The 16,946-nt window shown below is 35.8% G+C and overlaps 1 protein-coding gene across 3 annotated transcripts in view; it reads right to left on the bottom strand.

The window, feature by feature from the left end:
• The window catches only part of KCNK2 (potassium two pore domain channel subfamily K member 2), a 237,621-nt gene that overhangs the window by 40,765 nt on the left and 179,910 nt on the right, over positions 1-16,946 (bottom strand). For all 3 annotated transcript variants that reach the window (XM_050780573.1, XM_050780581.1, XM_050780563.1), the window contains exon 6: positions 679-818. In XM_050780573.1, coding sequence (XP_050636530.1) covers positions 679-818 — 140 coding nt within the window. The remainder of the gene's footprint in view (positions 1-678; positions 819-16,946) is intronic.

A 16,946-nucleotide genomic window follows, 5' to 3' on the forward strand; every position in this document is an offset into this window, starting at 1 on the left:
TGTAAATATGAAATCAAAATTTAATTTCCAAACAATAGAATTTCAAAATCAATATTCAAATTTCAAATTTTCCAAAATTTCATGGGTCAAAATTCTAATGTTCACTTCTATAACTATAGTTGTACAAGATAAGTAAATTGACAACTTTTAAAATTGTTAAAATCTATACACAGGGAAAACAGCCATAATTCATACAGCTTTGGAATATATATACATGTGTATGTACAAATTTATATAGACATAAGAAAAATAAAATAAGTTAAAGGTAAAAAACCTTCCACATTATTTAAAACATTCACTATTTCATGCTCCTGATTTCTTGATACAAATATTTTCTATTATTTTTTCTTTACAGAACAAAATTTATTTTGTGCCCTTGAGAACACAAGAAAGAAAACAAAAGAAAAAGAAATAACAAAGAAAATGTTTTTAGTTACATCCTTTTTCATTAGAGATTGCCCTCAGTTCTGAGACAGCAATTGGCATAGAAACATTTTCTAAGTGAAAAATACAACTCATATATTTGCTCATAGTCTCATATAGCAAATTCATGCCAAACAGAAAATATTAACATTTTAAAATGTTTAAATATTTTAAATGTAAACGTAAACATAATTTAAAATAATCTTTATTGAATTAACTAAATAGAAGTGTTTTTGCACACTTCTTAATTCTCACCTCTTCTTTTGTCTTTTTAGATATCACTCGGAGCCAATCTCCAATCATGCTCAGGACAGCAGCAAAGTAAGCAAGCCCTACAAGGATCCAGAACCACACGACAGGCTTATAGAAGTCCAGATATTCAATATCGGATCCACCTGGAGACAAAACAAAGTAGAACAAAATAACTTCATATTCTTAAAAGTAAACAATCTAGGTATTGCTAAAATTACTAACTAAATTTTGGTTTGCAAAACATAGAAATCTAGTATTCTTGTCAATGGACTTATATTATTTTCTTCATTTTGAATTTCTGATTTTCATTCAAGTAATTCTTACCTATTTTTCAAGAACAAGTTAAGTTTTTCTTAATGAAACCTTTCATTGCTTCTTCAGATCATCATGATTTTTCCTTGCTTCATGTTTCATTTACATTTATATAATCCATCTCAGTCTTGTACTTAATTATTCTATGTGTACTAAGTTTCTTTTTCCACCTCTATTTTAACAAATAGAAGATAGCGATTATACTTTTGTTGGTGTGCATTTAACTTAGCATATTTACCTCATTGCCAATAAATACATGCTAGCTAATCAACTTAATGCCAAACTGAACAGCAAGTGAACAACTCTAGCGATGGCTCATATTTTAAAGTCATCAGTACAATGAATCACTAACAAATGCCAGAGACAATGACTTGATGGTTCGAATGAGAACAAATAGAAATTTGCAGGTAATACTACCATTCATCACTCTCTGAGTTTTCTGAGAAATTCCCATGACTGTCATAAAATAAAACCATAGCTCTCAAGAAAAAAAAATTGGCAAGGCTCTTTTTTTTTTTTTTTTTTTTACTCTAATCCTTGAAGAACTTCTCCATCCACTTGGAACAATACCTATACCTATGAGAATCTGGGTTCATTTCAACACACCTTTTGTTCAGTACCCCATTAATATGGGGGCATTTATTAAGTCCCAACAGTGAAACTGTTTTTATTTTCACAAATAAGAAATCAAATACCTCTCTTGAAAAATTCATAATTTAGATCAAGAAATCCTCATATAGATAGTTAACCTTAATGGGGTATATTGCATGATGGCAAAGAGAATACAAAAGCACTATGAGAGGACATAGAAGAAATGATTTTTACTTCTGGAAGAAGGAAAGTAAGAATGGGAAAGTGAGCCTTAAGTAATGAGGATCAAAACTTGGAATAGCACAGTGTGGAAAATATATAGTATAGTCAAATGACTTTTAGTCATGGATAAATCTCCACATGTATTTGACCAAAGAGCAGATAAGTACAAGAGAGAAATCTAGAAAAAGTAGGCTGTATCAGATAGTAAAGATTTCATCTTAACTCAATGGAGAATAAGTAAAAGTCTCTAGGGAGACAAGTCCTATATATTCATATTTGACTATCTCCACAGAAAGATCCAGTGGCAGAGAAGAACGAATTGACAGGGAAGCCCCATGAGAAGCTTTTGTTCTGAATTAGCTAAGAAATTATTGTGTCTGAGTTAGGGCAGAGATGGCAAGAAGAGTCATTTTACAGGCCGAATTATCAAGGACTGATGGCCAGTTACTTGTGATAAGTGAGAGGAAGAGCTCTCTGATGACCAAGGACCCACAGTGTGGTCTTTGGTGATATTGTAACTGAATAGGGGAAGAAAGATTGACTTTTTTAAAAAAAAGTAATTAAAACTGAGAACTGACAGGTTTGTAGTGCTTGAGGTAATAACCAAAAAGATCCTTAAAATGCAAATCTAACACTTAATAGAACAGGGCAGAAGATAAGGATTTTAGGACCAACAGCATAGAGACTGGAGGTGCTTAAAAGAGCATGGATTTGCTCAATTCACAAAAATTCAGCCAGTAAATTGCAAGTATATCAAAGATCAAGTATAAAATACTGAATATAACATTATTGTAGAGAAATTAAATTTTGCTAATAAGTTGCAGGTATATATTAAAAATCAAGTATAAATTGCAAGTATATATTAAAATCAAGTATAAAATACTGAGTATAACATTATTGTAGAGAAATTAAATTGTAAGTTGCTCATGATGACATTTTCAAATAATAAAGGGTCAATAAAAAGACAGCATTTTTCTGTCAGGTAAATAAATTGAATAGGCATCGTTCAGCTTTCTTTTGGGACAAAAGTAATTTTACAAATACATTTTACAAAGTGAATAATATTATTTTCAAATATTATAAAAATTTTACTTTGTGCAACATTAAAAACTCATTTCTGGTAATAATTATAAATGCATCTCATGATGGTTAAGAGTTGGCCCATGGAGGATACAGCTCTAAAACTTCACAGAACTGACTTAAGAAATATGTGTGTAAACCTGTTACATGATAGGCTCACCAGTGAATTTCATTTTTTCAAATGTTTCCATTTCAATGAAACCAAAATGACATTTTCCCCAAGTACTTTCTCTTTCAAAACCAGAAAAAAATTTTCATCCAAATATTTGTGACTCATTTAACACATAAGTTCACCAAGATGTTGACTTTAGAAGAGTTAGTTCATGCTCAGATTACTTTTTATAAGTCTTCTTTCTTATAAACAGGATGTCACAGTTTGAAAAGAGTAAATTAGCTTAATCACTAAAAGGTCTATATTTGGGTAAAATGTTCAACCCACAAGTTTTAGTGGAGTCTAAGCCCAGGGGAAAAAATGTTTTTTCCTTTTTAAATTGCCACTCTCAAGATGAAATACTGGCAGTCAGATGATTTAGGAAAAACCAATACTATATATACGAAATATTGTCAAACAACTTCCAAATCCTACTCACTTGCTGATATCTAAGATTCATGAATTAATTTTCACGTTAATCAATTCATTTCATCTAAGAATCTTATCCAAATTAACATATCTGTGATGTCAGGATAACTTGCTAAGAAAAATTGTTTTATTTTTAAATTAGGAATAAATTAGGAAATACTTTTTTAAAAAACTTCTTGACTTTTACAAGCATTAATTTCAATCTAGCTATATTCAGGAAACCTACTCATTTGTCTCTGGCATACTAAGAAAACCTAGGGTAATTTCTGTTATTGACTTCTTATTGACAGGGCTCCTGCCCCTGTCTCCCACGCTCTGTTTTTGCTCTTTCCACAGACTTCTGAGATGCAGCCTACAAGATGCTACAGCCTACTCTCCCCTCCTAGGTCCCCCACTGGCCTGGCAGAAATATTCACTCCACTGCTTTTCTTTTTTTCTTTATTGTCACTAAAAACATGCACATAAATCCTTTCCATTTTAAGAACTTTCTGGCTAACCATAATAGGACAGTATACAGTTGGTAATAAAAATAACAAAGAGGTGTGGAGGTATAAAGGTTTTGGGAATCTTATAAACTTTTCCAAGTAGTTAAAATAAGTCTACTCATCCTGACATTCTTATATGATATATGACAGCTTCTTTTAGATGGTGCGATCTCTCTCTAGATCTCTTGTCCTTAATGCTTGTGTGAGGAACTCAGTCAGAGCCTAATCCAATCTAGTAGATTAAACTACAAAAAATATAGCTCAGGAAAGTTTAGGCTGGTATTATTGCTAGGGAACCATTGTCTCCACAAAGCAGGTTTCCTAAACATTTGCTGGAAACAGTCCCTCTACTCAGCACTAAGAAAGCCCTAGATGGCTCCAAAGAATCATTGATTAGGCGACAGAACAACCCATGAGGCCATGGCAGGCATCTCGTGGAAGGCCTTTTTTTTTTTTTTTTTTTTTTTTTTGAGATGCAGTCTCAGTCTGTCACCCAGACAAGAGTGCAGTGGTGCATTTCGGTTCACTGCAACTTCCACCCCCTGGATTCAAGCAATTCTCCTGCCTCAGCTTCCCGAGGAGCTGGGAATACAGGCACTTGCCACCACACCTGGCTGATTTTTTGTATTTTTAGTAGAGACAGGGTTTCACCATGTTGGCAAAGCTGGTCTCAAACTCCTAACCTCAAGTGATTTGCCTGCCTTGACCTCCCAAAGTACTGGGATTATAGGCGTGAGCTGCCACAAAGGCCCCTAGAAGACTTAAAAAAAAAAATTGGCCCTGTAAACCCTGCCCAACCTAGTTAATATGCTCATTTCCACTGATTTACAGAATATTCAAAATCAGATTTGAAGAGTGGGATGAAAAAGAAGACTTACTGATTACCTCCATAAATGAAATCATTTCATCCTAACGCCCTGTGGGTAGGTGTTGAGGGGAGTTGCATTCTCATGCTTCACACTTCCATTGACTTAGGGCAGGGCTATTAGTAAGACCATGTGGCCACAGAATTAAGTCACATTGCCAGCTTCCTTTTGCAGCAATAAAGCTGATGATCCAATTGCCATCACTCTCATGGTCTGTTTGGAACTCAGGAATGAAAGACCAGTTTGTACCAGCTCCTTGAAATCCCAACAGTAAGTATCCCACCTTAAAATAGAGATGTCATAATATCAGCAGAGAAAATAACATATGGCAGGTCACTCAAGAAAGGGGTAGCAGAGCTAGAGTTCAACACAGGTGTCTGAATAGCTCCAAAACACAGGCTCCTTCATTGAACCCAATGGTCCATGTCATCTATGATGTCAGCTACTATCCTTCTTATCATTTATCCACCAACCTGTTTTGCTCATACTGCCTGGGAAGTACTTAGCTAAGGCAGGAAACACTAAATTGGACAAGGCATGCCTCTTCTCAAGGTTCTCACCTAGAAACCATGTGGGTGTGAAGACAAGCACCATTCCACCAAGGGCCTCCTTACCTTGCTCTGTCCTCTCTCCAGCAGCTCCCAGCCATCGGCCCTTTTTCGTGCTAAAGAACTTGGGCATACAACATCCCTATCTCTTAAATATAATTTTTTTTCTCTGTGATTTTCTTTCTGAATCACAAAGTATTTGTAAAGAAAAAAAAGATATATCCTGGTTTTAAAGAATAACCAAGCCACTCCAGACTAAGGTTATCAGTTCCATACACCTCTTCTGATTTTCTAAAATGGCATATCTGTTATAGAATATAAACATAGATAAATAACTCCATTATAAAGAAAATGGGGGTCATTCCTTTAAACCGGCCTATAATTATTTTAGCTTAAATATCAAACATGGATTTTAATTTTGTGGGGTTTGTTTGACTTTACTTTTATTAATTAAAGCTATCCCGTCTTAATATGAAGGAGGGAAAATCTTAATTTCTGTTTTAGTATATCTTATTTTGTTGTTAAGTAATTTAACTAAATAAGGTGTTTCTCACTGCTTTAAGGACTCAGAACCCCTTTTAATAATGTTATAAATCCTATTTTCTTTTTAACAAATGGAAATATGACTTCAGTATTAAACAATAGCTTACCTACTAAACCAAACTTTTCATATGCCATTAAGTCAGAAAACCAGAATGCCAACAAAGGTGATATTTGAACTTGTATTTGGGGATTTGAAATTTCAACATTCGAGAAGTTGTCCATGTCCCTCTAGGTACTTGTTCTTAAACTGGGAAGACTGCCATGAAAAGAACAGCAGTCTGATGATCATAAAGAAAGAAAAACCAACACATGACATCACTCACTCATCATTTACAAAGATGGAACAGTATATACATATACCGAATTGTTATTCTTAGAAATTGTCTTTAAATCTCAATCTAGAACAATTTGAAATATTTTTCACGGAATGTAGTACAATTTACTTCCTGCCCCACGAAGCTGTAATTATCCAGTACTGAATACTTTTCTCCTCGATATTTTCTCCACATGTTTTTACAATACTTCTATATATCCATTCTGAACCCTAAAAGTTAAGGAACTTTTTGGTTTGTTCACAGTCCCTAAGACTTCTGAACCATTTGGGTCAAATTCCACTTATTTAATCATGCAGATGGCCATTATTTCTGTTGTGAGTTCTCTGAGAGTCACGAGTTAAACCAGGGAGTGACTAAACCCTTTACAGAATTTTCCTGAATAATAAAACAGAGCAAATACTAGGAAGAGAAAAAGATTCCCTATGTAATTGTTGCTCCTGGATTTCACACATTCCATCTCACAGGAACAGGAACTAGAACAATTATTGCCACTAAGTGCTAAACACTGTATCTGATATACAATATGTGTCCATTAAACACCTAAACAAACAAATGATCAATGAATATAAAACATCTCCCTAGCAGTCACACAAACCCGCCTTTTCCAAACAAAGCAAATTTTCGGAGCCATTGTGATGGTGGTAATGACTGCTCTTCAACAGATCTCACTCTTTCTCAGGTACTTTCCTTGTTACCTGTTAAATTCCTGGCAAATTTCTACTCAGTTATCAGCTCAACAATAGCAGTTTTAACACCTGGCCTTTGACATGGTTGCAAAACTCTCAGTCAACACAAGGTGCAGTTTTCTAGAGGGTCTCTATTTGAACTAACTGCTTGAGGGTTGCAAGGAGAAACATGCCATGGTTTTTAAAGATATTTATGTTTTCATGATAAAATTCTCTTAAATTGAGCAAGCTCTGAGCACTCCACTGAATGAGTTATAATTTCAGTTATACAGGAAAGCAAACAGTTTGGTTACTAAATATTACATTTCCAATAATGACTTTGAAAATGTAATTCCAAGAAAACTGAGTCCTTAACATGAGACATACAAATATGTGCTTCCTGAGTAAAGAATATGATGGCAAATGATTATAACACTGTGAAAAACTATAAAAATGTAGTAAAGGTAAATACGCCAGAAGAGGAAAAATTTTACCTGGGAAAGTCCCAAATTGTATTATACCTCTATATGAGGGAGCACCAGGTACTAAGCATGAAGCCTGGCTGACCTAGTAAGCATTCAAAACTACATGTGTGATGAAGAAAATTTCATTATTTAACCAAATATACTAAATTTCACTGATCAGAATTCCATGATGATGTATTTGGATGGTTAAATAAATTCATGCTCAGATGGAATATGTGTTTTCATAATATTAACCATGAGGATTTCTTAGAACATCTGGATTTTTGCCTAGAACTTTTGGATTTTATTAGAAAACTAGGTAATGTGAGGACACTGCTTTGTGAAACTATAAATTCTTCTCTGGCTTTTTCACTCTTTCACATTACCCTTACAAAATATTACCTCAGGTTTATGGAAAGGAGTTTTTTTTTTCTTTGTTTCCTATTTAAAAAGAAAAAAAAAAATTCAGACAGGGTCTTGCTCTGTCACCCAGGCTAGACAGCAGTAGCGCAATAATAGTTCACTGCAACCTCGAATTCCTGGGCTTAACTAATTCTGAAAAGGAGTGTTTTTTAAGGACTTCACTGGGCAGCTCCTAAACAAGCTATGGAAATGAACTCTGGCTTGTATGACCCCTTTAAGGTATAGACCCTAAGGGTTTATATTAAAGGAGCTACCAGCCTTGAAAAGGAATTTTTCATTGTGTTAGGTTGGGTAATTATTTCACTTTTCTCTAATTTTGAAGAATCACCACTTTATGGTTTTTGTTTTTTGGTTTTTTTTGTTTGTTTTTTTAAGTCTTGGGCCTTTGTAAAAGAAGACAAGTTGTAAAAAAGCAAGCGTTCATACATTACCATATAATTAATAAGACTTCTTAGATTTTAATGAACAAAGAGAAAAGCTTATTTAGCTAGCAAGCATGACTTAACAACTTATCACCCCAGACTTCCAGTCAAATGAAAAATCAAATGACAAAAATTAGGAAACAGAACATAGGAAATCAACACTAATTCTCACATACAATTTTGCCATTAACTTTAACTTATCTCTACAAATTTGATTGTACATCATTACTGATGATTTTAAAATCCCAGCAATTTGGGGGGCCAAGGCAGAAAGTTCGCTTGAGCCCAGGAGTTCAAGACCAGCATGGGCAACAAGGAGAGACCCCATCTCTACAAAAAATACACAAAATTAGCTTGGTATGGTGGCATGTGCTTGTGGTCCCAGCAACTTGGGAGGCTGAGGCAAGAGAATTTCTTGAGCCCAGAATGTCAAGGCTGCAGTGAGGCACAATCACGCCACTGTACTCCAGCCTGGGCTACAGAGTGAGACTCTGTCTCAGCAAATAAAAATAAAAAGATAAAATAAAATTAAGTTAATAACACTTTGCAAAATAACTTCCTTTCTCTCTTCTCACCTTTTAGGAAAAATTACTCTGCACTTGCTACTCTTAGCAACAGGGATCTGCTTACTCATATGACAAATAAAAGTGTCTATAGATTCTGTGACCTCCCAAGTCCTTTTTAGCCCCAGAACCCTGAGCACTGAGAGAGAACAGAAAGCGCCATCAGGAAGGAGCAGACAGATACCAATCACTAAGGCAACCAGTCACTAAAACACGTTCTCTACATAAATAAATATGAAGTTAAAATTTTCTGGGAGATCTCTTCCTGTAGAGAAAGTACTAAACACTGAATTCCTACAGTCAGCCACATACAGAGAGACACCTGAGCACTGCCTGTTTATCTGCCCCAGTGGTCTCTAAATGCCTTTGATTCATCACCCACAGTGATAAACGGCAAAGTATTGCACATTATTTATGAATTAGAAATGTATTATGCTCTACTATATTATATCATAAATATTATGATATTTAATAAGTAAAGAAGTAGTGAGATTTAGAAATACATAGAAATAGGAGTTTTCATATTTTCTTTTTTTTTCAAGATGGGGTCTTGCCCTGTTGCCCAGGATGGAGTGCAGCAGCATGTTCATAGCTCACTGCAGCCTCCTGAGATAACACAAGTGATCCTCCCACCTCAGCCTCCCAAATAGCTAGGATTACAGGTGCATGCCACTATGTGCACCAAATTTTAAAAAGTTTTTGTAGAGACAGGAGTCTCACTATGTTGCCCAGGTTGGTCTTGAACTTCTGGCCTGGTGATCTTCCTGCCTCGGCCTCTCAAGTGCTGCCATTTTGCCACCATACCCAGCCTAATCGTCATGTTCTCTTATTGCAGAAAATCTACTTGTCTTGCTCATTCCTTGGGGGCAAGCACTATTTCAGAGTTCTGGTCTAAACCACCCCATCATCACTTGTTCTTAAGATGCTTCTAATAATTATACTAATGTTAAGAAATACAGATCTATTACAATTTGTATCCTAAACACTTATAAATCACTTTCCAAAATATACTTCTTTTCCTTTAATAACACCACAGTTTGAAGAATACATTCTTTAAGTTGCCGTCAGAAAAGTTCAATATAACAATGTAACCTAACCCTGATCCTCCTCAGAGCAAATTTTGCAGGTTTTGCAGACTGACATCAAATATTAAGTGTGCATTATGGAAGGGACATTTTTGTTTCCTTATGAGATTTATAGCCCAATAGAAAGATGAAGAGGTTCAAGCTAGAGCAATTCCTCTTGCTTTTCCCTGGCAAAATAGCAAAATTAAGTGAGAACACTGTCTTTAGTACATCTAATAGCAAGAGGGAAAGTTCTAAACAGTAAATAATTGATATTTCCCAGATGGGGAACTCAATAGCTAATTTTATAGTCATAAGGTACCCAGAAGCAAAGTACAATTTTGTGTACTCTATTGGACTATATGTGGCAATTCTTTTCCAAGATCCTTTAAAAGAAATTCACAATTTCTGTTTTTTCCAAAGACTCTTGCAAAGGGCACACATCTGCTACCCAGCCGTTGCCACATCTGCCCCCCAATCCACATTCTCATTCCAAAAACACTCCCTGGACACAAGGACCTGGAGTGTAAAGATGACAGTACTAGCAACAGGGTATCATAGCTTCACAAAGACCAACATAGCCACAAAAATATTTAAGTTAAGGAGATAGTGATGAATCAGCAAAACTAGTGTCAATTTATCTTACTCAGCATCTGTCATATTAATCACATCAAATTCTTATGCTAATTATAAACAACGTATATTTCTACAAGTTTGTATTATTTCCTCTGTCAAATAAAAATAAAAGTTACAGATTTGAAGATGGGTAACAATATAATAAAAGCTAATAAAAATAAAGTTGTTTATTTGATTATTCTTACTGGCACACAGCTATCACTCTCCTATTCTATGATACTATGCCATGACTCTCTGAATTTTTCATCTTCTACAAAACCAGAAAGAAAAATATTTTTTTTCCTAAACTGGTTTATACAATGGTCACAAATATAATATTGTTTAGGACTCTACCCACATTCATTTTTATTTATACTTTTTGTATTTTTTTGGTCTTAGATCTTTTGGGCTACATACTGAATTGACACTGTTAGTTGTTTAAAATAACATTGATACGGTTTGGGCTGTGTTTCCATCCAAATCTTATCTTGAAATATAGTTCCCATAATCCCTATGTGTCATGAGAGGGACCCTGTGGGAGGTAATTGAATCATAGGAGTAGTTTCCCCCATGCAATTCTCATGATAGTGAGTAAGTTCTCATGAAATCTAGTGGTTTTATAAGGGGTTTCCCCCTTCACCTGGTTCTCATTCTTCTTCTCCCTGTCACTATGTGAAGAAGGACATGTTTGCTTCCCCTTCTGCTATGATTGTAAGCTTCCTGAGGCCTCCCCAATCATACTGAACTATGAGTCTATTAAACCTCCTTCCTTTATAAATTACCCAGTCTCGGCTATGTCTTTATTAACAGCGTGAGAATGGATTAATAGTACAAACACATACAATATGATGTGAGCCCTGAAAATATAAAACCTGTCACATAATACCTATATATTCCACTGTTGCTATAAGGCCTTGTTAGTTACATTTAAAAAGTGATAAGACAGCCTAAGATTAATGCATCACAAGCATACGTTTTGTTATCATCACTATGTCTTACTTTCTCCGGTATTAACAAACTTTCCATTTCTACTTAAGCCAATTATACATCTTGAATAAGAGGTAGAAAAATGAATATTTCAGGACACAAACTTATCTCATATGGAGTTAGAAATGTCTGAAATTCTCCTTTCCACATTCTGCTAATTATAAAACGAAAAGATCTTCAGCAGAGTGATGCACCCCCCTTTCCCAGCGTCCCCATCCAGAGAGGATGTACACTGGTACATCTACATTGTAGATGTCCTTGGTACATCTACAGTGTACAGAGAGGTGTACACTGTATTTTTGACCAAAAGCAAAGCTTTGTTCATGAAAGTGTCCCCATCTTCATCGATATTAGGGGATTTGCCTAGTTGAACCTTAATTAACAAATCAACAGAAACAGATAAATATTAGCCCTCTCTGAGATCTTACAGAACTTCAGAAAGTATTTTCCGTTCTAAAAATATTTAAGTAAGAAATTTGGGTCAAGGAAGAACAGTAAACAGCCAAAAAGTATAAAACTCTGTTAAAACTAAATTAGGCTAATGAGGTTATTCTGAGAATTTTAATAACACATTCCTACTCTAATTTTTACCATGTTTTTTAATACTTCAAACTGAATTGTTTAAGAGAATGGTTTCGATTTATGGTAGCTGGTAAAAAATGATCCATAATAGATTAGTATATTTACTTTTGCCACCATTATTGTATTTTATTTAAAATTGGAGTTAGAACAGTAATAATAGTGAGAAATATAGTTGGGAAAGAGAGAACTGAGTTAATAGGCACATAGGACCTTACAGATACAGCAATAAAGCAAATGGCAGTTGAAATAACATATATATTATAGAAGAGGAAAAGTTTTCTAAATGTGAGTACAAAAAGGTAGACACTTTAGGTCTACATGACCTACTTTAAGTTAAGTTACAAAATGCTGTCCTAAGATTGAAAATTAAGTGGGTAAATATCTTGGAGAAAAAAATGTTTTAAGTAGCCAAGAACTTCTTCTGAAGTTTGCAGCTGTTTTTAAAACTAAGGCAGAAAAGAGCCTAAGTAGAAAGGGCAAAGATAAGTTAAATCTGAATTCTTGTGCCACTAAAAATAATAATAATAAATTCATTTTTTCCCCAAGACAGAAAAAAATGATTAATGGCTTTTAGTGTGATTCAGCAACTTGAAAATAGCAAGATAGTGCATAAAGATCAACTCTGTAAGCTTTAATTCAAGAAGGAAAATGATAATTCACTGGAATCATGAAGGAAACCCAGAACCTGGGGAGGAGAACATGGGCAAACAGCCCCCATGACAGCATCTGGCTGATTAACATGAGTGACAGAGGCAGATTGCCTTCCTCTGTGACTCCCCTTTCCACTGGGATCCGACCAACTCAGGCCAAGGGAGAGAGGTTATTTCTCCCAAGCCCTGGAACTAACTTGGGGAGATCTTGGAAATGCAGTGAGGGAAAGACACTGGGAAAAGCTGCAACCATTTTCCCAGACCTGGAACAGACAGCAGGAGGCCATTTTTAATCTGGACAAATAAAAAGTCAGCAATTCTGTGGTGACCTAGTAGCATGTCCACACAGGATTTTAGTCTTGGACCAGAAACTGGAGCGCTTGCTCTGGAGTAGGGCAGGAGCTTCCACAGCCAAAACTGTGGAAAGTGCCTCAGCAGTAGGTGCTGGAATTGTGCTCTCCTCCAGCACAGGCCTGGGTAGGGTGGGGTGGGGAGAGCTGCTGCTGCTGCAGTTTCTCTTGGGCAAGGACACTTGTAGGCAGGGGCAGATTGGTGACATGGAACCAGTCTGTATGTGTCATTACTGAGTGCCCAGCATGCTCCCCTGAGACTTGGTGCAGTGGGCCCTTTCCACTGAAACCCCAGGAAGAACTCCATGCATTCAGAACACCCACTTGTCTGGCTCAGCAACCTAAGCTGCCTAACCCTTCCTGGACATAGATTGTTGTGCAGTAAACCCCTCTCTGTTCCAACTCTAGGCAGAGCTCCAGGCATTTGGAATACCTCCTCACCTGGATCAGCAGCCTGAATAACTCTGCCCTTCCTGTGCATAGATCATGGTGAAGTGGGGCCCTCTCTGCTCCACATCCAGGCAGATCTCCAGGCATTCAGAGCATCTGTTTGCCTGGTTCAGCAGCCTGAGTCATCCCATTGCTCCTTTGCAGAGATCTTGGTGCAGGGGGGCACTCTCTGCTGCATGCTCAAATCTCCAGGCATCTGGAGCAACTACTCTCTTGGATTAGGAGTTTAGATCTCCCCCATCCCTGGGTAGAGAACATGGGGTCAAGGAGTTCCCCAGCTCCAAGCTTAGGCACACTTCTGGACACTCAGTGGCCATGCACTGGATTCTTCCTCAGTGCTGTGCTTGTACCTGCCATCAAGGGACCTGTAAGCAAACCTGCCAAGCCCAGCCCTGTGTATCTTGGCCTTCCCTGGCCTGAGCAGAGAGCTCAAAACACTGAGCAATCCAAAAATCAGCCCATTGCCTTATGCAACAGAAAGATATTCTCATTAAACAAGGATTAAGTACATACCCAGCCTCACTGGCCACAGCTGGCTCTTACCCATAAGTGCCATCTACTGGCTTGTATGTTGAGAGCATAGCTCAAGATAAAACCTGCTGACAGAAGTACATAGGGCTATAGAAGCAAAGTCAAAATACCCTGCCCAGCATTCTCTACAGTCACACCCTATATAAGAAGCAGGGGAGAGGAGGAAAGAAAAGAAGAACATAGTAATATTATAGGGGAAGAAAGAAAAATAAAAATATGCTATTCATATAAAAATGATTACAATCATTAGAACTGGCAGTGTCTCCAGATGAGAAAGAACCAGGGCAAGACTTCTGGCACCATGAAAAAAGTCTGAATATAGTGACACCATCAAAGGATCACAATAGCTAGCTAGTAATGACCCCTAACCAAAATGGAAACTCAGAAATGACAGATAAAGAATTCAAAGCATGGATTGCAAGGAAGCTTAACAAAAGCCAGTACGCAGTTGAAAATCAACACAAAGAAACTTCTAAAGCAATCCAGGAAGTGTAAGAGATAAACATTTTAAAATAAGTCAATCAGAGCTTCTGAAATTGAAAAACTCACTTAAGGAATTTCAAAATAAAATTGAAAGCTCTATCAACAGACTGGACCAATGAGAAGAAAGAATTTCAGAGCTTGAACTCTAATCTTTTGAACTAACGCAGTCAGACAAAAATAAAGAAAAAAAATTTTAAGAAGTAAAGAAAGTCCTTCAGAAATACAAGATTATGTAAAGTGGCAAAATCTACAAATTATTGGCATTCCCAAGAGTGACAGAGATAAGGAAAACAACCTGGAAATCATATTTGAAGGAACAATTCAATAATATTTCCCTAATCTTTCTAGAGAGGTAGATACTCAGATATAAGAAATCCAGAGAACACCTGTGAGATACTATACAAAACAAACATCATCACCAGGGCATATAGTCACCAGACTGCCTGAGGTCAATGCTAAAGAAAAGATCTTAAAGGCAGCTACAAACAAAAGTCAAATCATATATAAAGAGAACACCATCAGACTAATAGTGGATTTCTCAGCACAAACCTGATAAGCCAGGAGATATTGGGGGCTTATTTTCAGTATTTTTAAAGAAATGAAATTTCAATCAATAATTTTATGTTCCACCAACCTAATCTTCAGAAGCAAAGAAGAAATAAAATATTTTTCCAGCTAAGCAAGCATTAAGGGAATTTGTTACCACTACATTAACCTTACAGGAGATACTTAAGGGAGTTCTAAACATGGAAAAACTAAATGATACCTGCTAACACAAAAACACACTTAAGTATATAGCACACAGAGCCTATAAAGCAACCACAAAGTAGAAACTACATAGCAACCAACTAACAACTTCACAATTGGATCAAAACCTAACATATCAATATGAACCTTGAATGTATATGGTCTAAATGCCCTCACTTAAAAGGCACAGACAAGTTGGAAACATAAATCAAGACCTATCCATCTACTGACTTCAAGAGACCCATCTCACAAATAAAGACATCCTTAGGTTCAAAGAAAGGGTTGAAGAAAGATCTATCACACAAACAGAACATGAAAAAGAGTAGAGGTCACTATTTTATATCAGATAAAACAGACTTTAAGCCAACAACAGTAAAACAATAAAAAAGGACATATTACATATGTCCACAAAAATATTACATAATGATAAGTGGTTCGATTCAACAAGAAGACTTAACTATCCTAAATATTTATGCACCCAACATTAAACCACCCAGATTCATAAAACAGGTACTTCCAGACCTATGAAAAGACTCAGCTAGCCATATAAGAAGAGTAAGGGACCTTAACACTGCACTGACAGCATTATCATCAAGGCAGAAAACTAAGAAATTCTGGACTTAAATTCAACACTTGACCAAATGGACCTAACGAACATCTACAGAATACTCCATCCATCAACCACAGAATATACATTTTTCTCATCTGCACACGCAACATATTTCAAGATCAACCATATGCTTAGCTATAAAGAAAATCTCAATAAATTAAAAAAAATTAAAAGCATACCAACCACACTCTCAGACTACAGTGGAATAACAGTCAATACCAAGAAACTTTCTCAAAACCACACAATTATACAGAAATTAAACAACTTGCTCCTGAATGAATGTTGAGTAAACAAGAAAATTAAACTAGAAATTTAAAAAATTCTTTGAGATAAATGAAAACAGAAACACCAATATAACAAAATCTCTGTGATACAGCAAAAGCAGTGTTAAGAGGCAAGTTTATATTGCCTAATGCCTACCTCAAAAAGTTAGAAAGATCTCAAATTAAAGGTCTAACATCACACCTAAAGAAACTAGACAAACAAGAAGAAGCTAACTCCAAAGCTAGCAGAAGTGACTAAAATTAGAACAGAAAAAAAATAAAATAATAAAATCGAGCAAAACTGAAAGAAATTGAGACTCAAAAATCCATGCAAATAATAAACAAAATCAAAAGTTGGTTATTTGAAAGGATAAGCAAGATCAATAGACAGCTAGCTAGATTAACAAAGTAAAAAAAGAGAGAAGATCCAAATAAGCACAATCAGAAATGGCAAAGGTGACATTACAACAGGTCCCACAGAAGTACAAAAGATTCTCAGAGACTATCAGGAACATTTCTATGCAAGCAAATTAAAAAATATAGAGGAAATAAATAAATTCCTCTAAACACACAATCTCCCAATATTGAATCAGGAAGAAATTAAAACCCTGAACAGACCAATATTGACTTCCAAAATGGAATCGGTAATAAAAAAAATCTACCAACCAAAGGAATCCCTGGACTAGGTTAATTCACATTCAGATTCTACCAGATGTACAAAGAAGGGCTGGTACAAATCCTACTAAAACTATTTCCAAAAAATTGAAGAGGAGGGACTCCTCCCTAACTCATTCTATGAAGTGAGCATCGCTTTGATAACAAAATATGGCAAAAGACACA

The sequence above is a fragment of the Macaca thibetana genome, chromosome 1 (genome assembly GCF_024542745.1).
Source record: "Macaca thibetana thibetana isolate TM-01 chromosome 1, ASM2454274v1, whole genome shotgun sequence".
Lineage (NCBI taxonomy): Eukaryota > Metazoa > Chordata > Mammalia > Primates > Cercopithecidae > Macaca > Macaca thibetana.